This window comes from Mercenaria mercenaria, chromosome 19, assembly GCF_021730395.1.
Source record: "Mercenaria mercenaria strain notata chromosome 19, MADL_Memer_1, whole genome shotgun sequence".
Classification (NCBI taxonomy): Eukaryota; Metazoa; Mollusca; class Bivalvia; order Venerida; family Veneridae; genus Mercenaria; species Mercenaria mercenaria.
In genome coordinates, this window is record NC_069379.1 from 23,834,535 (window position 1) to 23,860,199 (window position 25,665).

A 25,665-nucleotide genomic window follows, 5' to 3' on the forward strand; every position below is an offset into this window, starting at 1 on the left:
CAAAAGGTTTTTTCCCATTTTAGACCTAATAAATTTTTTTTTTACCCTAGGGAACCCAGTTTCGAACTTGACCTGGGTTTATCATCAAGGAAAAACATTCTGACCAAAAATTAAATAAAGATCTCATGAAAAATAGGCCTCTAAAAAGGGGGTCACAAGGTTTTTCTATTTTTTAGTCTACTGACCTATTTTTTAAAAACCCCACGGACCCATTTTCGAACTTTGACCTAAATTTTCATAAAAGATGAACTTTCCCCTGACCAAATTTTCATGAAGACCTTTGAGAAAAAGGCCTCTAGAGGGGTCAAAAGGGGGTTTTTTCTATTTTTAGACCTCCTGCCCCTAGTTTTTGACCCCACGTGCCCCAATTTTCAAAACTTGACCAAATTAAAAAAATAAACCCAAGGTAAACCATTCTGCCCAAATTTTTCATGAAGATCTTGTGAATAAAGGGCCTCAAAGAGAGGTCACAATTTTTTTTCCTATTTTTAGACCTACTGACCTAGATTTTGACCCCCGGCACGTGACCCCATTTTCGAACTTGCCCTAAAAAATCTTTCAAGATGAACATTCTGACCAACTTTCATAAAAAATCCCATAAAAAATGTGACCCCCAGAGTGGCACAAGCAAAAGTTTGGGAACGAAACCGGACGCACGGACGGACGAGGGGACACCGCGCGACCCAACAAAAGCTCACCTTTGTCATTTTGTGACAGGTGACTAAAAATAGTTGCATCCTTGAAAACATGTTTAAATAATACCAAAATTTGATCTTCACCAAATGTACAATTATTGAAAAAGTCTGTACATACTTTTTTTCACGTTGACATTGAAAAATCACATTCTAGCCTAGACGTAAATAGTTGTGACACTGACCTTTTTCTGATGATTTAGTTTGGGGGCGTCCACTTAAAAGGCGTGTGCTAGAATTCCTGTATATGAGATGGGCGAAAATTTCCCGAATAATAGAATTACTCCAAACTTTGAACATTGAAGGAACAAAAAAATACAATAAAAATGCCAATTTCAAGGGCAGATAACTCTTTTCCAATACTGGTAACCCAATTGTTATTGCATATTTTTGTTTCTTAGAAGATTTTCCTTCAATATCCAAAGTTTGAATTCTTGCATACATCCTTAATTAATTTTTTCCCCCCATTTTATATAACAGACTCATTAAAACTTATGCCGTGTTGTTATTTCAAATATATACCCCCAAAACCTTTCGCCGAAAAAATTTTACTTTAAAACCAAAACATGTTTTTTTTCTTTCCAGTTTTTCGAAATTTTGCAAAATTTCCGACAGCCCGGGCTCCCAAAATTTTAAACTCGGGCAAACCGATTTTCCCAACGGTACAACCCGCCGGGCAAACCGGGGGGAATTTTTTCCTTTCTTTTTGGGTTTAAAAAAAAAAGCTTTAAAAGGGGTACTCTCGTGATTTCCATCTAAAGAAAAACGCTTATTGGAAAATAAAAATTTTTTTTGCCATTTTTGTTTGCCCAATAAAACACGTGTCCAAAACGTAACCGCAGCGCAAATTTTGGCTGATTACAAACACCTCTATCGTAACGGAAAATTTTTGATTATTTTTCACCACTTCTAAAACGAAAATCTCACAAGAAACCTGCAGTAAGCGGACTTAAATTATGCTATCACGTTTGTGTAAATTGTATTCAGCACTGGGTTTAGTAAAACTTACAAATTGTCAACAGCCCGAGTTGCAGTAATTGGCGAGTGCGGATCCAAAAAAAATGGGGAAATAACATTTTAAATTTTCGTTTTGGCAAGGAGTGCATGTCCCCCCCTTTTTGGGGACTCTGACGTTTGTGATCTGGACGGGAAAGTTTTTTCAAGTTAAAATTTTTAAAAAACATGGCAAACCCATGTACTTTTAATCTCTGAAAGTCTTTTTTATTACTTCAAAAAATGCATAGAGTTTGTTGTAAAACAAAATGTTAAAAGGTGCAAAAAAAATTTTTTTTTTAAGGGTTTTAAGTTGGGGCTAGTGAAATTGGTGTGGGGCCTTGGGAAAAATTTTTTAATCTGGAAAGCCCGAACGGGCAATTGGATTCAAATTAATTTCGTACACTGTCTTTCTACAAAAATTATTGCTTTCAAGCAGAATGACTAAGTAGTGTGTGAAGACTGGTCCATGGATTTTTTTTTTTTAAACTAAAATTATCTTTGCATTGTCTTAGATTTTGCATACCCCCATTTTCACATCAAAATTTGCTGTATTATTAAATAATTTTTTGTATTGGGTTTAAGCCCATTTTCAACTTTTTTGAAAAATAGTAAAAATACAGTTTCCCCCCGGGAAAACCAGGATATTTTTTATTTTCGGCTCGACTACAACAGGGGCACATTTTGGGGAAAAATTTTAAAAATTTTTTTACAGAGACCCTTTATTTTTTTAAAATCAAAAAGCAGCCCGTCGTGACATAATTGGAAGTTTTTAAGAAAAAAGCATAAATCCAACAAAGTTAAGGGTATAAAATCCCTTGTTCAAAAATTAATTTATTACTGACTCTGACTTTCCCTTCATGTAAATTTTGACTGAGCATGTTTTGCCCAACTTAAAACTAAAAATTAGCGGGGAATAACCACTGTTTTTTTTTGGGGTTTTTTAGGGCCAAATTTTTTCCCCTTTTTTAGTTTTTTACAAGCACAAACTTTTTTTTTTCTACAAAAAACCAAAAATTTGTCCCACTGAAAAAATAAATTAGAGCTGCTGCAAATGAGAAAAGCGCACCCCCTCCCACAACGCCTAATCATCTGAATAGTATATAAGTGAACCACCCCTTTAAAAAAACCTCAGCTGCCTAATAATCTCCCCGGTTCACAAAACGTTTTCTTTCTCATTTGATTTTTGGATAATAAAACTTTGTGAAATTTATGGCCAAAAAGTATGTTTAAAAACCTTAATTTTTAGGCTAAAAATTATTTTAAAGGGGAAATTCCCTATTGTGGTCCGTCTCAAAAGGGAATTTACCCCTTAAAACTTTAGAAAAAACTGATAAAAAAATATCGAACCAAACTCAGCTGAGATCGAAAATTTTTTTGTGAACATGGGGCCCGACATGAATACATCTTGGGGACATAAAGGACCCATATACTATTTTTCAAAATTATATATATGGTCCAAAAAAGTCCCAAAGCCCTTTGGCGATTTTGGGTAATTAAAGGGGCCCCAAAATTCTGAAGTGCCGGGGCCCGATTTGGCTATTTTTGAACTTGGCCTGGGACCTATTGGAAAAACACATTATTTTAAAGTTTGGTGAAAAATCGGATGAAAATTTCGTTTAAGAGTGCGAACAAGGATTTGGACAACAAAGATAGACGGGAACAGACAGATAAAAAAATATGCCCTCCCCACGTGGGTGGTGGGGAGACAAAATTTTAGTCCTAGATGATTTCCCAAAAGACCAAACCTACAAATTGCTCGATTAACTGGAAAACCCTCTAACAATGTCACCCAGTATTTCGTCACATTAAAAATTTTTAAAATACCTACTTGTATTTCTAAAAGGAGGGGAAAAAATTTAAACCTTGCCTATTTTAAAAATATTTTTTCTGATATAATCAAAAAATGAATCCCTAGAAACAAACTAGTTTGCCCACGGGCAACATGTCGAGTCGAAGAAGAAATGCTCCGGACAGTCAATATTAAATTTTAAACCCTTTTGACCCCAAAGGGTTTTCCCTTTGCCCCGTTGTGGGAAACCTGGGGGTTTGCGCACGACACTCAGTCTCACAAAAGGTTAACTTCATCCCAAAATATAAACGAGATTGCTCCATGAAAAGTAAAAGGGTTACGGCCCGGGAAACAAACAAATCCGGACGGAAAAACCACACACATACACCGAACAGCCATTTGGAAACATTCTTCGTTTCCCCCGCAAGGGGGCCTCGACAAGAAAGTATTACGTAAAGAGTAAAACTTTGGCTAAACCTTTGTCAGCATTCACCGTACTCATATTTAACACTCTGGTGGTCCCTCAAATGCTCCGGTGCGCTACAAAATACAACTTGATCAGACCAAGAAAGAAACCAAACTATATAATATCACCTATAAGCAGGAATGTTTAAAAGTAATGGAACTTACCAAATCTAGAACTAATGAAAATTCTGGTGAACTTCTAGTTTTCAGTGGTAATGCTGGGACTCGAGCTCTAAGTTCGTCAGTTAATGGTGGCAGGCTCTTTATAAATGCATATCTGTAAACAAAAAAAAATCAAAATTTTTGTAAAAAGGGGGATAATTCACAAAATACTGATGCGGGGGTTAGGGCCCTTCAGTAGAAAAATATGGGTAATTAAACAATTTTTTCAAATTTTGGGTCAAATCTTTTCATGATAACAAATATTTGGGGAAAAAGCATCAAAGTAAAAAAAAACATTCCCAAGTAAAAAAGGGAGGCGTAAACCCTAAAATATTGGTGCCAAGGTTATGGCCCTTGTGTTTATATGATAATTATGTTTAATGATCTGAAAAGACTATTTTAAGTTTGAATCAAGTCCATTTCATAATAACATAGAGTGAAAGTGCATAAAAACTTCAAAGCCCTGCTCCGCAGCTATTCAAATTCTATTGTGTGTATGCAACCCATGATAACCCAAAAGGTAACAAATTTACGCCCACGCGCCACGCATTAATTTTTATATTTCAAAGTCATGATTTTTTATTTCTTTTTTATTTTCAATTTTAAAGGGTTTAAAAGGGAGGGCTGGAGCAGGGCCCTTTTAAAAAAATTTTTAAGTAAACAAAAGCCCTTCTAGAACATGAAATGATCCCCCCTTTAAAGCATTAGTAACTGCACAAGGAAAAGAAATTTTTTTTTGGGCACTGTACACAAAAGTTTTTACTGCCGGGGCAAAAGTACCCCTTTACCCCTTTGACCTATTGACCCCAAAATCAATGGGTCATAGCTGGTCAAGAAACAACATTCCTGTAAAGTTTTCCCTGGGTCCTAGGCTCATGCATCTGGAAAAGGTTTAAAATGCAGGGTTTTTTTTCTAGCAAAATTGGGAACATAAACCTATACCCCCCAAAAATTTGGGGATTTTGGCACATAAAGTTCCAAATTGGGAAAAAATTTATCCCAAAAGGAATATAGTAAGGAATGCCTTAAAACTTTCTCTTTCACCCCGCCCGGGTTTTTTCCCCCGGGTTTTTTAAATTTTGGGGTTTAGGGCTCCCATGGGCTGCTAATTTTAAAGGGCCTAAAATTTTTGGGGGGCCCAAATTACGATCTTGAAAATGGCCCTATTTTCTATAAAAAATTTTTCCCTAAAACCGAATGAACTTGTATCTTTTTTAATTTAGATAGCAATGATTTTAAAAATTTCAGAAAATTATCTTTTAAAAAGACCTGACTTCTCAATTTCAGACCGATAAAAAAAGGTGTGATTAAATCTTTGTTCCCATCAAATAGCCATAATTACCCCGGGAATTTAAAGTGTCACCTCGTGCCCAAATTTTGTTGGGTTTACAGTTTTATCTCCCTTAAAAAATAATACTCGATCCCTTTAATTTGACATAATTTTTGTGATTTGATTTTATTTCTTTTATCAAAATACTTCTAAAATTTTTAGAAATTTTAAATTTTTTTTTGAAAAAAAAATAAAAACCCTTCGATCTTTTTAAAAGGAAAGAAAAGGCAATCTTAGATTTTAGCGGTGACAGTTTTGCGGAGAGAGTTTCCCTTAAATAAAATGGCGAACATCGGGAACAAAACCTTTTTTTGGGGAAGTTGGGGGGGGGGGGGGGGGGGAAAATTTTTTTTTTTTTTATACTTTTAAAAAATGGGGGCCCCTTTTTCCAACTTTTTTTTTTTGGGGGGAGGGGGGGTCCCGGGCCGGGGGGGGGGGGTTTAAAAAAACCCCGGCCCCCCCATTTTTAAAAAGGGTTTAATTTTTTTCACAAAGGAGGCTTCAGTGCATAGGAGTTTTCCCTGACCAATTTTTTCGGGTCCCCTTTGGGTGCAGAGGCACTGAAAAAACGGGTTTTACCGCAGTAAAAACGCATCAAGGACGCAGGGAAAAACCCGCGTCCGGGAAAACCCTGACTTGTTTCACCCTTGTAGAACCTCTTTACCATACTTTCCTTTTACAAAAAATTTTCCATAATTTTGGGCCCAAATTTTTTACAATTTTTTTTCAGAATGTAGATTTGGGGAAATTTTTCCCCTCATTTTGGGAAAAATACAAAACTTTCTGGCATAGGGAATATAGCCGAATAAAAGGCTATAAAAACGGCATTGGGGCCCCCCCCAAAGCAAAGTCCCATAGGGAAGAAGTCAATAGGGGTCAGGAGAAAAAGCAAAGAGACACTGATGGTTGGCTTCCCTTAGGGGACATCCCACTTGGCATGTCCAGTCATCCCGCTAAATTTCAAAAACCGTGGCCCAGTAGTTCCCAAGTCCCCTGTTTTAAGGGGTCCTTTTTTAAAACCCCCCCTTTTTTTATCAGGGGACCTCAAAATAATAGGGGTCACTACCTGGGATTTCCCCCCCCTCCTATTAAGTTTTTAAAAATTTGGTTAGGGGGGAAGTGGGTTTTCAAAATTATTTCCCAAAAAAAAGATTTTATATGAACAGGGGCCCCTGTGACCTTGCCCTTTTTTGACTGACCCCCCAAAAACCCAAAAGGGGTCATCTACTCTGCTGTTTAATCATTTCCAATTTTTTTTTCAACATTCTTTGGGGCAAGTGGTTTTTCAAGTTTTTTATCCGGGAAATGGTTATCAATGTTTTAGGCCCCTGTGACCCTTTGGGCCCCTTTAAAAAGGGGTGAAACCCCCAAAAAAAATAAGGGGCATTTACTCTGCATGAACAATTTACTTTTGAAGTTTTTAACATTTTTTGGGTTTGAGAGGGTTTTCAAGTTATTGATTGGGAAAAGGTTTTTTCCATGGGTTTAGGCCCCTGTTGGGCCTTTTACCTTTTAAACCCGAGTTTTCCCCCAAAATCGTTTGGGTTTATCTACTCTGCCCTAACAATCATCCTACCAAAATTTATCATTCTGTGTCAAGTGGTTTTTCTAGTTACTGACTGGAAAAAGGTTTTTTAATTTCGGGCCCCCGTGGGGCCTTGACCCTTTTAAAAGAGTGACCCCAAAATCGTTTGGGGTTTACTACTCTGCAAAGACCAATCATCCCATTTTAATTTTTAACATTCTGGGGCCAAATGGGGTTTTCAAGTTTTCGACCGGGAAAAGTTTTCAAATGTTCAGGCCCCTGTGACCTTTACCTTTAAAAGGAGTGCCCAAAATCGTAGGGGGCCCTCTACTTTGCAAAGTACAATCATCCTATGAAATTTTTTAAACATTCCTTTGGGCAAGGGGTTTTCTATTTTTTGATCAAAATGGTTTTCAATGTTCAGGGGCCCCTTTTGACCTTGACCTTTGACGGAGTGATCCCCCTAATCCAAAAAGGGGCATCTACTCTTTATGAGGGAAAAAACCCTATCAAGTTTCAAAACCCTGGGCAGGGGGTTCTCTAGGTTTTTGATTGGAAAAAGGGGTTTTTAGTGTTTCAGGCCCCCGTGACTTTACCTTTGACGGAGTGACCCCAAAATCAATAGGGGTTTATCTACTCTTCATGACCAATCATCCTATGAAGTTTTCAACATTCCCGGGTCCCAAATGTTCTCTAGTTATTGATCGGAAATTTGGTTTTTTTAATGTTCAGGCCCCTGTACCTTAACCTTTCATGGAGTGAAAACCCCAAAACAAAAAGGGGTCGTCTACCCAAACAGCCCCACAAAAACCCCCTATGAAGTTTGGGAAAGGGTTTTAGGGCAAAAGGTTTCCAGTTACTGCCCCGGGAAAAAAGGGGTGAAGGACGGGCGACGGACGGGACAGGGGAAAAACAATATGTCCCTGGGGGGGAATTTAATTTAAAATTTTTCTCCCCTGAAAAAACCCGACTAAAAACCAGGCCAGGAAAATAACGGGTTTGACCCTTTTTAAAGTTTCACACGGGTTTTGTGGGACCGCTTGGGGTAATTTTGGGAACAAAACAAAGACCTGAATGGCCCCGATCGGCTAATGATTGAAAGTACTGACAGTAAAAGTCTAAACCCTTTCAGTTTGTTTTTAGTTTTTTTTTTAAAATTTTTATAACACAGCTCCCATATTTTACCCAAAATATTAAAAATCCGGAAAACGATTAAAACTTTTCCCCCAGTTTTAAAAAATTTTATTTTTAAAAAATTTTGGGTGATACGGACATTTAGCGCAATTGGGGTAAACTGACAAATTTAAGTTTTACGGGTTTAAATTTCTCTTTTTTTAAATCTTTTTCATAAAAAAATTGTTTTTGTTTCGCCAAACATAGACGGGGTCACCCTTTTTATTTCAAAAACTTTCAAGTAAATCCCAAATTTAAAAGTTTCGGGCCCATTGGTTTTTTTTTCTCGAAAAATAAGAAAATTTAAAAACATTTTTTAATATCAGTAGTAACTAAAAAAACTAGAAATGCCCCCGAAGGTTAAAATCAACCCCCAACCAAAAAGGGGCTTTTTCACAGAAAATGGCAAACCCAAAGGAAAACTTAAAAATAAATTTTTGGGGTACTTCATCCTGGGGGGGTTCCAACCAAAAAGTAAAACTGTTATTTAAAAACTAGTATAGTAATAAATGTAAATTTTATTAAAAACTCTAATATTAGAGATACACTAAAAGTGAATACAAAAAAGTGTCTTACCGACCCATGTTTAACCTCGGAAAAATGTTTTTACTTTTTATATAGGACTTATAATAAAAAAAGTTAGAAAAATACCTAAAATATTGAAAATCTAAAAATAGGATTTCTAAAAATAGACTAATTCCTGGAATTTAAGGGGAAGAAACTCAGTACAAAGGTTAAAAAAAGGTTACTTCCCTTTGGCTCTAAGCCAATCAGAATGAGATATAGTGAAAATACATCAAAATTAACCTTAAATTCTAGGTAAAAGGGGACACAATTCATAAAAAAATAGTGTCAGAGTTATGCACCTTGTGTAACATGATGTGGGTGATGAGGTGGAACATCTATTTTAAGTCTGAATCAAATCCATTCAGTAGTAATTGAGATATAGTGAAAATACATCAAAATTAAAAAGGGGCATAATTCATGAAAAATTGGTGTCAGAGTTATGCACCTTGTGTCACATGATGTGGGTGATGAGGTGGAACATCTATTTTAAGTTTGAATCAAATCCATTTTGTAATAATTGAGATATAGTGAAAATACATCAAAATCAACCTTAAATTTAAAGTAAAAGGGGACATAATTCATAAAAAATTTATGTCAGAGTTAAGCACCTTATGTCACATCATCAGGGTGATGAGGTGGAACAACTATTTTAAGTTTGAATCAAATCCATTTAGTAATAACTGAGATATAGTGAAAATACAACAAAATTAACCTTAAATTCTAAGTAAAAGGGGACATAATTCATGAAAACTTCGTGTCAGAGTTATGCACCTTGTGTCACATGATGTGGGTGATGAGGTGGAACATCTATTTCAAGTTTGAATCAAATCCATTCAGTAGTAACTGAGATAAAGTGAAAATACATCAAAATCAACCTTAAATTCTAAGCAAAAAGGGGCATAATTCATAAAAAAAATGGTGTCAGAGTTATGCACCTTATGTCATATGATGTGGGTGATGAGGTGGAACATCAATTTTAAGTTTGAATCAAATCCATTTAGTAATAACTGAGATATAGTGAAAATACAACAAAATTAACCTTAAATTCTAAGTAAAAGGGGACATAATTCATGAAAACTTGGTGTCAAGAGTTATGCACCTTGTGGCACATGATGTGGGTGATAAGGTGGAACATGTATTTTAAGTTTGAATCAAATCCATTTGGTAATAACTGAGATAATAGATTTCGCGACGCGACGGGACGGGACAGGACGGGACGCGACAAAACTGACTCCTATATACCCCCCTAAAACATGTTTGGTGGGGTAAAACCATAAAGCTCTCTTCGAAAATTTAAACCGTTTCGACGGCAAAATTCAACCCACGCAAAGTTTATAGAACATACAGCATTTTTTTACGTTAAATTTGGGGGAGAATTAAGGCTGAGGGCTATGTTACCTAACCATCCAGACATTCAGTTTTTTTTTTAAACAAGAGGACCATGAGGGCCCCAAAATCGCTAAACCTCTTCCCACATGCCCTTTTTGAGTATGACTCGTTTTTTCTAAATTTGACATAGGACCTTTTTTTTGAGCTCATGTACCCTTTTTGAACCTGACCTAGAATTATCAGATAAACATTCTGCCCAAATTTTTTCAGAAGACCTTTTAAAAATAGGCTCAGAGAGGTCAAAGGTTTTTCTATTATTTGACCTATTGCCTGTTTTAAAAGGGACGGACCCTGTTTGAACTTACCTAGATACAAGGTGAACATTCTCACAAATTTTTCAGAAGATCTCATGAAAAATATGCCCTAGGGGGTCAAAAAAGGTTTTTTTTCTTTTTTTAACCTACGGGCCTAGTTTTTGACCGCACGTGACCCATTTTCGAAACTTACCTGATATCATAAAGGTAACATTCAGATCAATTTTCAGAAGATCCTTTGAAAAATAGGGGCCTCTAAGAGGTAAAAAGTTTTTTCAATTTTAGACCTACGACCTAGTTTTTTGACCGCAGTTGACCCATTTTTAAAAACCGACCTAGATATCATCAAGATAAAATTTCAGACCAACTTTCAACAATCCCAAAAAAGTATGGCCTCAAGATGTCACAAGGGTTTTTTTATTTTTGACCACTGACCTATTTTTTTATGGCATGTGACCCATTTCAAACTTGACCTAGATACATCAAGGAAACATTCTGACCAATTTTCATGAAACCATTCAAGGGGGATGGCCTCTAGAGAGGTCACAAGTTTTTCTATTTCAAGACCTACTGACCAGTTTTTGATCGCATTGCCCCAGTTTCAAACTTGACCTATATATCATCAGATAAACATTCAACCAACTTTCATACAGATCCCAGAAAAATAGGCCTCTAGAAGGTCACAAACTTTTTTCATTTTTTTACCTAGCCACTTTTTGTGCCACGTACCCTTTTTCGAATTTGACCTAGATTCATCAAAGAACATTCTGCCCAAATTTTTTATGGAGATCCATTCACAATATGGCCTCTAGAGGGGGTCCAAGGTTTTTCTTTTTTTAACCTAGACCTTTTTTTTGACCGAACATGACCCTGTTTCGAACTTGACCTAGATATCATCAAATGAACTTTTAAACCCACTTTCAATAGACCCCAAAAAATTGGCCTTTAAGATCACAATTTTTTTTCTATTTTTTTGACCTACGACCAGTTTTGACGCACGGACCCACTTCGAACTTGACCTAGAATCATCAAAGAACATCAACCAAACTTTCATACAGATCCCATGAAAAATAGGCCTTTAAGAGGTCACAAGGTTTTTCTTTTTTTTCCCTATGACCAGTTTTTGATGGCACGTGACCCATTTCAAACTTACCTAGAAAATCATCAATTGAACTTTTCGATAATTTTCATGAAGATCTCATGAAATTTTGGGCCTCTAAGAGTCAAAAGGTTTTTCATTTTAACCCTGCCCTAGTTTTTGACCGCACTTACCCTTTTCGAACTTACCTAGATATCCAAGATAAATTTTCAGCCCAACTTCTACAGATCCCATGAAAAAAGGCCTTTAGAGAGTCACAAGGTTTTTTCTATTATTTAAACCTACGACCTAGTTTTTGACGGCAGTGCCCCACTTCGAATTTGCCCTAGATACATCAAGATGAACATTCAGACCAACATTCAACAGATCCCATGAAAAAAGGGCCTCTAGAGAGGTCACAAGGTTTTTTCTATTTTTGACCTACTACCAGTTTTGAAGGCACTGACCCTTTTTCGAATTTGCCTGAATCACAAGGTGAACATTCGACCAATTTTCATGAAATCTCATGAAATATATGGCCCTGAGAGGTCACAAGGTTTTTCTATTTTTAGACCGCGACCTAGTTTTTTTGACCGCACGTGACCCGTTTCAAAACTTGACCAAATTTATCCAAGATGAACTTTTCAACCAACTTTCTAAGATCCATAAAAATATGGCCCTTTGAGAGGTCAAAAGGGTTTTTTCTATTATTTTACCTACTGACCTATTTTTTGATGGCACGTGACCCGTTTCGAACTTGACCTGATACATCCACGGTGAACGTTCGCCCAAATTTTCCATAAAACTTGTGAAATAAGGGCCCTAAGGGGCACAAGGTTTTCTATTTTAAACCCCTGACCTATTTTTTTGAGGGCCGTGCCCATTTCAAACTTGCCCTAGTATCATAAAAGGTAAACTTTCGCCCAAATTTTCATAAAGACCCCATGAAAAATGTGACCCTAACCCGTCACAACAAAAGTTTAGGGACTGACGCACGCACGCACCACGGGGCCCCGACAGACACAGGGGCGATCAAAAAAAGCTCACCTTGTCACTTTGTGACAGGTAGCAAAAAGCATTGTGTGGTTTCTGTAATTTTATTCCGTTTTTATCACTTAAAAATTATAGACACGTATTTGCATATTTCAATACAATTTACGCTAAACGCATCTTATCGGGAGCCCTGCTGGAACTATTTTTGTCTTTCGCGGGATGTTACCCAAGCTTTGAAACCCCCTCGCAATTCTTAAAAGCACATTTATGCTTAATAGTTACATTCGAAATTGCAAAATTTACAAGTCAAAATAGACAGATTACTTTTGTATACGGTCAAAAAAGGGGAATTTGACACAACTTAACTTATTCAGAGTGAACTGTTTGAAGTTTGAAAAATCAAATGGAACTACCCCCTTTCACTGGTTATTTGGTCCTTTTTTTTTAGAGAACGTTGGATAAAAGGATCGTCAAAAGGCTTTTCACCTTTACCGACTAAAAAATAAATGCCAACAAACATTTCCCCTCTGGAAATTTTAAAAGTAAACAAAACTTAACCATCTTTTGGCAGTTTTTGGGAAATTTTACCTTGCATTTGGAAAATTTCCCTGCCAAGTTGGGAAAAAATGTATTTTTGACTGGAAGGGGTTTAACGGGCCTGTTAATAAGGAAAAAAAGCCCGCCTTACCTACCTAAAAAATAATACGGGGTTTATCGCGGGGCATACCATCCCCCTAAAACGCAACTTATCCCCAAGGCTTAGCGTTCTTAAGTTATCATCGGGAAACCATTTAACTTTTTTCAGGCCACGTGACATTGACCTTTGCCTACGACTCAAACAATTGGGGTCATTGCGGGTCATGAAACTTCCTGTCAACTTCCGTGATCCTAGCCAAGCTTCTGAAACTGTTTTAATTTTTCCGGGGCACTGTACCTGGACCTTTGATTACTGACCTCAAAATCAATGGGGGGTCTCTGCTTGTTATGACCAATTTCCCCATCAACTTTCATGATCCGGGCCCAAGCGTTCTTGATTTATCACCAAAAAAACCATTTAACGGGTTACGGTCACTGTGACAAAACCTTTGATCTACTAACCTCAAAATCAATAGGGGTCATTTCTGGTCATGACCAACCTCCCATCAATTTTCAGTCCAAACCCAAAGCATTCTTGAGCTATACCCGAAAACCGTTAACCTTTGACCCAACTCAAAAAAAAGGTATGACAAACCCCCCTACAACTTTCATGATCCTAGGAAAGCGTTTTTGAGTTATCATCCGGAAACGGATTGATAAACATACGGCCGACAGACCGACCACTCAAACACGCAAAACAATACACCCCCTTCTTCAAGGGGGCATAAACGGGGGAAAAATTAATCAAATTTTGGAGCAAGAGTTTAGCCCTTTGCTATAACGGAATGATTAAAGGAAATAAGTTTTTAATTTGAAGAAAAATCCATCAATTTTTACAGATAAAGAGCATCAAAACATGGTATGGATGCAGACGCCACGTTGAGGATAGCTCTCCCTTTACTTTGAAAAGTTGAGCTAAAATGGCTATTATCAAAGCAATGTATGAAATTGAAATAAGATCATCAAAATGAAAATAACAGTTACGGAACCTACATCATTTATTTGATAATATTATAGATAAGGCATATATTAAGTTTCATTCAGCTGTAACAGGTAATAACTGAAATACGATCTTGCTGAAATTTTTTAACCCCCCCACTCGTACTTTTATCACCGTACACGATTACAAACAGAAACGTTTTGCCCGTTCTACATTACCCGATAAAAAATTATTATACCGATTAACGGCCATTTGAAACAGAATTGTTTTTTCCCTTGTCTCATAATCAATTGCTTTATTTTCGTTCTTTCCTTTTTCCCATGTTTTTAACTCAAAATATGGGGTTTCGTCATCTATTTACGTACAAAACTGTATCAATTAAATTTATCGAGTACTTTTCAAAGAAAGACACCGGGTTTTTTTTCCCACATTCACACGCACTCATGGAAAATTTCTAGAAAAAATGCTGCAACGGCCGGGTTTGCGGGCTTTCCCCCGTTCAAAAATAACAAAACCCTTAAAAATCTAAGTATTTTTTTAAAATTTTTAGGTCATGAAGGGCAGTGGATATTGCAATTTCCCCAAACAAAAATTTAGTAACGGTGGTTGGAATTTATGGCCTTTCATAAGGGAATGTAATCAAAACGAAGGGCCCGGGTTTAATATTTTTTTACACCCCAAGATTTTAATTGCAGCGGAAGTCACCCGTGAGTACCGCGTTTGATCATCAAAAATTTGTAGTATTTTCCCAAAAAAATTTTTAATTTTTTACACAAGAAACTGTAGTCGGTTAGAGTCTCGATCTCGGGGTCTTTTTTGCACTTTCAAAATTTTAAAAAGATCCCCCTTTTTTTTGTAGTGTTATTCTTTGAGGGTTTTTTTTTTATAAAATACTTTATCGATTCCGATTCGGAAGATAATCTATTAACTAAAATCAAACTTTTAAACACAAAAAAGAAATTGTATTAATTCAATGTGAAAGTACTCCAAAACGGATTTTTTGCCTAAAAAAAATTCCCTTACTTTTTAACACTTTTATCTTCGAAACCAAAGAGAAACTAAATAAAATTTTTTTATCATGAAAGAGAATTTTAAAATTTCTAAAAACTTTATATTACAAAAAAAAATTTAAACTTTCAGAAAATATTAAAAAAATGACATTTTTTAAAAAATATGTGTAATCACAAAAAAATGCCAACACCTCTGTTCAATAAGACATCATGCCCTTTTCAGCCATAACCCAATTTTTGATTATCACTTATCAGTGTTATTTAAAAAGGTTACTTTGGCTTTGTTTATGTGGAAAGGGTTTAAAGGGGCACTAGGAAGCAATTCAGGGGGGGGGTATCACAAAAAGCTCTATGACTTTTGTAAAAGCAAGCAAAAACAAAAGGGAAAATTTACGGTCAAATGTTCACCTCCATTTTACCTCCCCCTAACTTTCTTCGCAATTTTCCCCTCCTCTCATAGTGGAAAAAACAGGCTCACAAATCCAAACACACGGTTTTCCCAAATTGTATAGGGTTTTTATTTTCAATGTCTACAGGTGTTTCCCTAGCAACGAATGAAGTACAGGTGCACAAGCATCGTGAGACTGGGAAGGTTCTCTTTGACTGAAAAATAATACCCCGTATACTTTCAAAAATGCTGTATCCTTATAAAGGGTGCATATACATTGTTACCAAGTAAATTTAAAAAACGGACAAATATTGCCCCACAATACAAAGTTCCCACAGGGAAGGGGATTGATATCCAAATCAGTATAACCAATTCAATACAGTCATAACAAATTTTTACTTAACCCATAAAATTCTGACAAAAAACAGCTTTACCCTTTTTAATGCTGTTGCTGGGCACTTTCATATTTAAATGACCTACACAATTTTATCAATACGAACACAAAAACACACTCAGTCAAAATATTTAAGACTTTTTTTTGATTAATGTGTGTCCATAGGGGCACAGATGCCCCCCACTACGCACTGTAACGGTTTCATATTTTTGGTGAAATTTTTTAAAGACTATAGACTGCGACACAAAATTTAAAGCACTTTGTTGGTTTTTTTTTTAATTATTAAGAACCATAAATCTGGGCCTACTAGTGAAATCCCAAAGAGAAATTTAGGTGCACAACTTTTGGGAAAAGAAACAACGGGACAAAAAATTCCCCCCAACTTGCACCTCTGATTGCAATTCACATTTCAGACCAAAGTCACAAAAACATAGCTTTGCTTTTCCAACCACCTAAAGGGGGAGACAAAATTTTTCTTGTCTGAAATATTAAATTTTAGACACTTAAAAAAATGTCCATCAGAGTCTTCACTGTCTGTATGCTGACTGTTATTGTTTAGACACTCGTCTGTACATGCTGAAAAAAAGCACAGAGTCCTTCAAGCATTTCATAAGAATAAATTTTTTAAAGAATGTTTTAATGTGGAATAATTGAAACCATCTGAACCTAGATGTGTGTCTACAGGGCACAGGTGAACCCCACTCCCCCTTCTGTCACTGTACATGGTTTTATGACTCTAAGTGAAGTATTTTTTGAAATATGCAAACAAACTTTTATACACTTTTAGGTATTTTTTACTGAGTGAAGGACTATAACCCCGCCAGCTGAGTAAATCCACAAAGAACCCAGGGTTTCCCAAATTAAGCTAATAACAATCCTCCTTTTCACAAAGCGGTAAGGGAGACTACCCTAATAGGCCTCAATTTTTACCGAAAGCGTAATACAACTTAAAAAATGTAAACTTTGAAAAGTCAATAAAACAAGTGAATGAAGTATTGCCCTGCAAACAAAATCCCCTACGGAAGGCACCTAATTTTCTCTACTGCTATAACATAAGAAATGATACTGTCAATGATAAAAACAAAGTACACATAAAAATTGTTTAAAAAACCCACTTTGGGTTAAAATGTGCAAATATAAAAACCCCCCAGTTTTTTCATATTGAATTTTTTTGCGATTAAAAAAATGTTATCATTTCAAAATTATTTATAGTAACAACAAAGGGAAAATTTAATTTAAAAAAAAAAAAAAAAAAAAAAAAAAAAAAAAAAAAAAAAAAAAAAAATAATAATAATAAAGTCCACAAGAAACCTTTACCCAGGGGAATAGGTCAAAATACACCTAAAAATTGATGTACACATGCTGTACCACAAAAAGGTCTCAATTTTCTTACCGCCAGTAATAAACAAAAGGACCATGATGGGCCTGAAACGCTCACCCTTTCCCCACATGAACTGGGGATGCGTCGTTTTTTTTTATTATTTGACATAGTGACCAGTTTTTGAGCTCAGGGGAACTAGTTTTTAACTTTACCTAGATATCATCAAGAAAAAATTTTGACCAATTTTTGTAAGATCCATTGAAAAATAGGCCTTAGAGAGGGGCACAAGGTTTTTCTATTTTTTGAAAAAATGAACTAGTTTTTGAAGGGAAGACCCAGTTTTGTATTTTACCTAGATACTCAAGGTGAAAATTCTCACCAATTTTTAGAAATACATTGGGGAAAATATGGGCCCCAAAGGCACAAGGGTTTTTTATTTTAAAACCTATGACCTAGTTTTTTTTACCACATTTTACCCAGTTTTAACTTGACCAGATATCACAAGATGAAAATTCAACCAACTTCAAAAAACCCATGAAAAAATGCCTCTAGAGAGGTCCACAATTTTTTCTATATTTTACCTACGACCTAGTTTTTGATAACATGTGACCCATTTCAATCTTTACCTAGAATTATCAAGAGAACATTCTGACCAATTTTTATCAATCCCAAAATACTGGCCCTACAGAGGGCCCCAAGGTTTTTCTTTATCTGACCCACTACCTATTTTTTTAATGCACGTAACCCAGTTTCGAACTTGACTAGATATCATTTAAAATGAACATTCTACCAATTTTCATGCAATCCCTGAAAACTATGACCCTAGAGAGGGTCACAAGGTTTTTTTATTATTTTACCTCTGACCTAGTTTTTTTACTGACATGACCCAGTTTCAAATTTTACCTAGATACACAAAATGAACATTCTCACCAATTTTCATGAAGACCTTTTAAAAATATGGCCCTAGGGGGGTCAAAAGGATTTCTATTTTTTAACCTACTGACCTAGTTTTGGAACGCAGTTGACCCAGTTTCGAACTTGACCTATATATCTCAAGGTAACATTTTGACCCCTTTTCATGCAGATCCCAAAGAAATAATGGGCCTCTACAGAGGGCACAAGGTTTTTTTTTATTTACCTAGTGACCTAGTTTTTTTAAGGCACGTGACCCGTTTCGAACTTGACCAGTATCATCCCCCTGAACATTCTGACCAATTTTTCAGCAGATCCCATGAAAAAAAGACCTCTAGAAGGTAACAGGATTTTCTATTTTTTGACCTCTGACCAGTTTTTTTACTGCATCGACCCGTTTCAAACTTGACCTAGATTCATGAAGATAAACATTCTGGCCAATTTTAATGCAGATCCCTGAAAAATAACGGCTTTTTACAGAGGGCACAAAGTTTTTCTATTATTTGCCAAATGACCAGGGGGGGGACCGACTGACCCCTTTCGAACTTTACCTTGATATCACAAGATGAACATTCTGACAATTTTCATGCAGATCCCCTAAAAATATGACCCTAGAAGGTCACAAGGTTTTTTTTATTATTTGACCTACTGACCTGTTTTTGACCGCAGTTACCCAGTTTTAAACTTGACCTGATACATCAAGAGAACATTCTGATCAATTTTCTGAAGATCCATTGAAAAATCTGGCCCCCTAGAGAGTCACAAGGTTTTCTATTTTAGACCTACTGACCAGTTTTTGACCCCCACAGCCCATTTTCGAACTTGACCTGATATCACAAGGTGAACATTCTGACCAAATTTTCATAAAAACCCCATGAAAAAAAGTGACCTCTAGAGAGGGCAAAGCAAAAAGTTTTTGCACGCACGGGCGGGCGACGCGCGCGTCACAAAAGCCACCTGTCACTTTGTGAAAATGACAAAAAGTTACAATAAAATCTATTTATAGTAACAACAAAGGGACGTAATTCTAAAAAACAAGGGTGCCTCATGGTGGTGAACATTTGGTCCAAGTTGCATCAAAATCCCTCCATGCATGAAGAAGAAATGTTCCGTACAAAGTCATTCTTGAATTTGACCTTTGACCTCTAAATATGACCTTGACCTTAGACCTAGGGACCTGGTTCTTGCGCATGACATGTTGTCTCATCCAGGGGAATATTTGTGCCAACTGATATCTAAATCCTGCTTTGCATGACAAAGTTATAGACCGGACAGGAAAACAAGAGGGCCAAGATGGCCCTAGGTCGCTCACCTAAGAAACACTCCATAACAGTGTAAAACATGTTTGACCTAGTGATTTCATGGAAACAAATATTCTGACCAATTTTCATTAAGATTGGACCAAAAAATTGGTCTCTTGCGATAAAACAAGCATTTTCTTAGATATGACCTAGTTTTTGATCCTAGATGACCCATGTTCAAACTCGACCTAGATTTTATCAAGGCAATCATTCTGACCAAAATTCATGAAGATCAACTGAAAAATACAGCCTCTATCACATACAGATGTTTTTTCTTTGATTTGACCAAGTGACCTAGTTTTTGACCTCAGATGACCCATATTCAAATTCGACCTAGATTTTATTAAGGCAATCAACCTGACCAAATTTCATAAAAATCAATTGAAAAAAACAGTCTCTATCGCATACACAAGATTTTTCTTTAATTTGACCTAGTGACCTAATTTTTGACCTGAGATAACCCATATTCAAAATCGACCTAGATTTCATCAAGGCAATCACTCTGACCAAATTTCATGAAGATCAATGAAAAATACATCCTCTATTGCATACACAATGTTTTTCTTCGATTTGACCTAGTGACCTAGTTTTTGATCCGAGATGACCCATTTTCGAACTCGGCCTAGATTTTATCAAGGTAATCATTCTGGCTAAATTTCATGAAGATCAGTTGAAAAATACGCCTCTATTGCATACACAAGGTTTTCTTTGATTTGACCTAGTGACCTAGTTTTTGACCCGAGATGACCCATTTTCGAACTTGGTCTAACTTTCATCAAGGTAATCATTCTGACCAAAATTCATGAAGATCAATTGAAAAGTACCGCCTCTATTGCATACACAAGGTTTTTACGTGATATGACCTAGTGACCTAGTTTTTGACCCCAGATGACCCATTTTCGAACTCGGCCTAGATTTCATCAAGGTAATCATTCTGACCAAAATTCATGAAGATCAATTGAAAAATACCGCCTCTATCGCATACACAAGGTTTTTCTTTGATTTAACCTAGTGACCTAGTTTTTGACCCGAGATGACCCATTTTCGAACTTGGCCTAGATTTCATCAAGGCAATCATTCTGACCAAAATTCATGAAGATCAATTGAAAAATACCGCCTCTATCGCATACACAAGGTTTTTCTTTGATTGACCTAGTGACCTAGTTTTTGACCCGAGATGACCCATTTACGAACTCGGCCTAGATTTCATCAAGGCAATCATTCTGACCAAAATTCATGAAGATCAATTGAAAAATACAGCCTCTATCGCATACACAAGGTTTTTCTTTGATTTGACCTAGTGACCTAGTTTTTGACCCCAGATGTCCCATTTTAGAACTCAGCCTAGATTTCATCAAGGTTATCATTCTGACCAATATTCATGAAGAAGAATTGAAAAATACAGCCTCTATCGCATACACAAGGTTTTTCTTTGATTTGACCTAGTGACCTAGTTTTTGATCCGAGATGACCCATTTTCGAACTCGGCTTAGATTTCATCAAGGTTATCATTCTGACCAATATTCATGAAGATTAATTGAAAAATACCGCCTCTATCGCATACACAAGGTTTTTCTTTGATTTGACCTAGTGACCTAGTTTTTGACCCGAGATGACCCATTTTCGAACTCGGCCTAGATTTCATCAAAGTTATCATTCTGACCAATATTCATGAAGATTAAATGAAAAATACAGCCTCTATCGCATACACAAGGTTTTTCTTTGATTTGACCTAGTGACCTAGTTTTTGACCCGAGATGACCCATTTTCGAACTCGGCCTAGATTTCATCAAGGTTATCATTCTGACCAATATTCATGAAGATTAATTGAAAAATACAGCCTCTATTGCATACACAAGCTAAATGTTGACAGACGACGGACGACAGACGACAGACGACAGACGACGGACGACAGACGCCGGACATCGAGCGATCAGAAAAACTCACCTGAGCATTGCTCAGGTGAGCTAAAAATCCTCTTGACCTTTGATCTCAAAGTGTGACCTTGACCTTTAAGCTAGGGTACTGGGTGTTGCGCATTACACGTCGTCTCATCATGGGAAACATTTGTGCCAAGTAATATTAAAATCCCTTCATGGATGGCAGAGTTATGGACGGAACAGGAAAAAAACTCTGTTGACCTTTTGACCCCCAATTGTGACCTTGACCTTTGAGCTAGGGGTCCAGGATTTGCGCATGACACGTCGTCTCATCATGGGGAACACTTGTGCTAAGTGATATTAAAATCCCTTAATGAATGTCAGAGTTATGCACCGGACACGAAACAGACCCTGTTCATGCTATGATAACATTTGACTGCTAAGTGTGACCTTGACCTTTGAGCTAGGGGTCTGAAGTTGTGCATGACACATCGTCTTATTATAAGGTACATTTGTGCCAAGTAATATTAAAATCCCTTCATAGATGGGAGAGTTATGGACCGGACAGGAAAAAGCCTTGTTGACCTTTGACCTCCAATTGTGACCTTGACCTTTAAGCTAGGGGTCCAGGTTTTGCGCATTACACGTCGTCTCCTCATGGGGAACATTTGTGCCAAGTAATATTAAAATCTCTTCATGGATGGGAGAGTTATGGACCGGACAGGAAAAAAGCCCTGTTGACCTTTGACCTGCAATTGTGACCTTGACCTTTGAGCTAGGGGTCCGGGATTTGCGCATGACACATCATCTCATCATGGGGAACATTTATGCCAAGTAATACTAAAATCCCTTCAAGGATGGGAGAGTTGTGGACCAGACAGGAAAAAAGCCCTGTTGACCTTTGACCTCCAATTGTGACCTTGACCTTTGAGCTAGGGGTCCGGGTTTTGCGCATGACACGTCGTCTCATCATGGGGAACATTTGTGCCAAGTAATATTAAAATCCCTTCATGGATGACAGAGTTATGGACCGGACACGAAATTGCGAATGGACGGAATGACGGAAAAGCGCATTCCTATAGTCCCCGAAACTGGTTTTCAACCAGTAGGGGACTAATAAGGTGCATATTGTCATTTGACAAGTTATACAGTGACAGAAGTTCTCAAAAATTTCCTTTAGATTACCTCCCCTAATAATTTTGGTTTTTCATGAGTTATCTCCTCTGAAAACTAGAAAAAAATAATTTTCTCCTTTTTTTAACATGGAATTTTAGATTTCTTTTTTTGATATTTGTATCAGAATCATATAATGCAGTTTCTACAGCAAAATTTTCTCGAAACTCAAGTTCAGATTCTTATAATCAAAGAAATTATATATTTCCCATAGGCATCAATGTAAACTTCAATACCGATTATCTCTCCCAAAATATGATAAAATTTTAAAAATCTCTCGATGAAACATTTTTAATTTTTAATGTCTTTAAAGTGACCAAATTTCATTTAAATATTACCATCCAATTACAAGATATGAAATATGGCTATTACACCATGTTATCCTTAAGTACATCTTGAGATACATGGGACCCAAACTTTTCTGACTTAGTCAATGGCCATAACTCTGGTCTTGCAAAGTGAACAAGAGGGCCATAGTGACCTTAAGTCGCTCAATTGAAATTGACTATTACATCTTGAAATAATTTAAGCTGCACAATTTGAACAGAGGACCTTATAATGATGCTACAGACCAAGTTCGATGAAGGTCCATCAAGCAGTGCATGAAAAGAAGTTGTTATAGGTTTTTCAGTTTTCAGCTCTGGAGGCCCCTAAAATGAGCCAAGCTAAACCTTTTGAACAAACTGGATAAAGATCCATACCAGGATGCTACTGACCAAATTTGGTGTTATGCTAACCAGATTATTCAAATAAATACTGAAATCTGTGTGGCTTGAATTTCTTTGTTAAAGCTTCAAAAACAAAAAAAGCAGATGAGAAGGTCATAGTAAACAATATTAAAGATAACTACTGAAATCTGTAAGAAAAATTATACAGGATCAGGCTTTCAAGTGACCTTTGATGAAAAAGTAGGAGAAAAGTAGGAGCCTCTGATATAACAAGAGGGTCATGATGACTCTGGATCACTCACCTAAGTAATATGAGCTACATGTTTCAAATGTCAAACTGATGCTAAAATATTAAGAGAGTCAGTAGGTCACATTCACGGTCAATGAAATTTAGTTTTACAATCGGTGTGCAAAACTGTGTATGTCATCCAAATTTCAAGGCTGTATCTTAAAGAACAAGAAAGTAGGTCAGCAGGTCAAGGTCACAGTCAAGTGACATCATATTACTTGGGGTCATCAGGTAATTATAATTAAACAGTCTTGGAAATAGGATCAGATAATTTTTTAAGTATATTTAACCTAGCGGTCATCAAGACAAACATTCTGACCAATTCTCATGAGTTTCAAACTTTCTCTGTAAGCTGAATTCTTAAGTATTGCAAGATAAAACAAAGATACTGACAAAGAATGCCATTAACATGAGTCTAATACTTTTAACAAAATCCACCACTAATGGCAATTCAAATTTATTCAACAATGAATTTTTACTTTTTTTATTTGAGTTTAAATTTTCTGTTCAAAAAGAAAATTTGCAAGAGCAAAAAAGACATTAAATTCTAACCATGATAGTTCTAATCTACTTACCTGCAAACTTACAATGGTAGCCATGGTCACAGCTGTACCCATGGAAGGCAGGAGATGAGAAGAGACTAGCATTACAAGGATAAATCATGTTGTCTGGTAATTTATTTTCCTTCATCTGTGTAAACGGTTTCTTCTTTTGATGACCTGTATAAAGACATGGTTCATACAATGAGACAAAATTCAAGTACTTTTCACAATTTTTCAAGGACTATTTTTTCAAAACCACGACAGTCAGCAGGCAGCCTTCCTTTCTCCACACTTAACCTTTAGAATGCTGGTGGCAAGTGATTCTGCCTAAGGCCCTTTGTTACTAGAGCAGACCAAGATCAGACTACACTAAAGGTTAAATCGGCTTGCAACTGTGCTGTCAGGAAACATAGACAAGGAAAGTTTATCAGAATTTTCTGATGACATATTATAACTGATGTGTCATTACCATTTTTAAAGACTACAATATTTCAGCTCTGAGTACACTACTATTGTTCATATTAAAGGGGTAATACTGCTTTGTTTCATATTTGATGGTGCTGGTATTACAAGTGACTCTGGAACCCATTATGGAATCTGGCTGGTTCAAGAAAGGAACCGAGATCTTATGGTGACACAAGTTTTGTGCAAGTTTGATTAAATTCAAATCATAAATGAAGCAGCTATTGTGCAGACAAGGTCAAAATAGCTAAATCTGGCCGTATCAGGGGCCATAACTCTGGAACCCATAATGGAATCTGGCCAGTTTAAGAAAGCAACCAAGATCTAATGGTGATAAAAGTTGTGTGCAAGTTTGGTTAAAATAAAGCCATAAATGAAGCTGCTATTGTGCAGACAAGGTCAAAATAGCTAATTCTGGCCCTTTCAGGGACCATAACTCTAGAACCCATAAAGGAATCTGGCCACTTCAAGAAAGGAACCAAGATCTTATGGTGATACAAGTTGTGTGCAAGTTTTGTAAAAATCAAATCATAGATACAGCTGCTATTGTGCAGACAAGGTCAAAATAGCTAATTTTGGCCCTTTCAGGGGCCGTAACTCTGGAACCCATTATGGGATCTGGCCAGTTCAAGAAAGGAACCAAGATCTTTTTACTGTTTATATTTGTCACACACTTTTTAGAGTAAACACAAATAAATTTATTTTTTTTAAAACTCATTTTATTCACTGTAATCACTCACAAGATAAATTTAGGCGTTACTGTTCACTATCACTATCTACGTGTTCCAGTTAAAAACGTAAACAGAAATATACCATTGGTGATAAACTATGTAAATCTCGATAAAATGCAGCCACAGACCACTATCAAAGCATATGGGGAAATCAATTAGTGACCCAATCAATCATTTTCAAGAATGTATTGCCATTTTCTCTGATTTATCTTACAACTTTATTCTTTCTGCACAGCAAAGTTACTGACAGTGTTCAAGAAGTCTAGGTGAAATTCAAGCAGTTTTCCCCCCAGAATTTAAGTTTTCAGGGTTTTTGTCCTTGTCAAGGAGTTTTCAAGGACTACCGTCAAATTCAAGGGGTTTTTTTTATTTGACCTAGTGACCTAGATTTTGACCCCAGATGACCCATTTTCGAACTTTGCCTGGATTTCATCAAGGCAATCATTCTGACAAAATTTCATGAAGATCAATTGAAAAATACAGCCTCTATCGCATACACAAGCTAAATGTTGACAGACGACAGACAGATGACAGAAGAAAGACAGACGCCGGACATTGAGCAATCACAAAAACTCTCCTGAGCATTGCTCAGGTGAGCTAAAAAT

General features: G+C 36.5%; 1 protein-coding gene across 1 annotated transcript in view; it reads right to left on the reverse strand.

Moving 5' to 3' along the window:
• LOC123541778 (CTD small phosphatase-like protein 2) overlaps nucleotides 1–25,665 on the reverse strand; it is a 127,929-nt gene that overhangs the window by 63,309 nt on the left and 38,955 nt on the right. The window contains exons 4-6 of the mRNA XM_053531233.1: nucleotides 23,901–24,044; nucleotides 16,285–16,357; nucleotides 4,108–4,225 (exon numbers count right to left, since the gene is read on the reverse strand). Of these exons, the coding sequence (XP_053387208.1) occupies nucleotides 4,108–4,225; nucleotides 16,285–16,357; nucleotides 23,901–24,044 (335 nt within the window). The remainder of the gene's footprint in view (nucleotides 1–4,107; nucleotides 4,226–16,284; nucleotides 16,358–23,900; nucleotides 24,045–25,665) is intronic.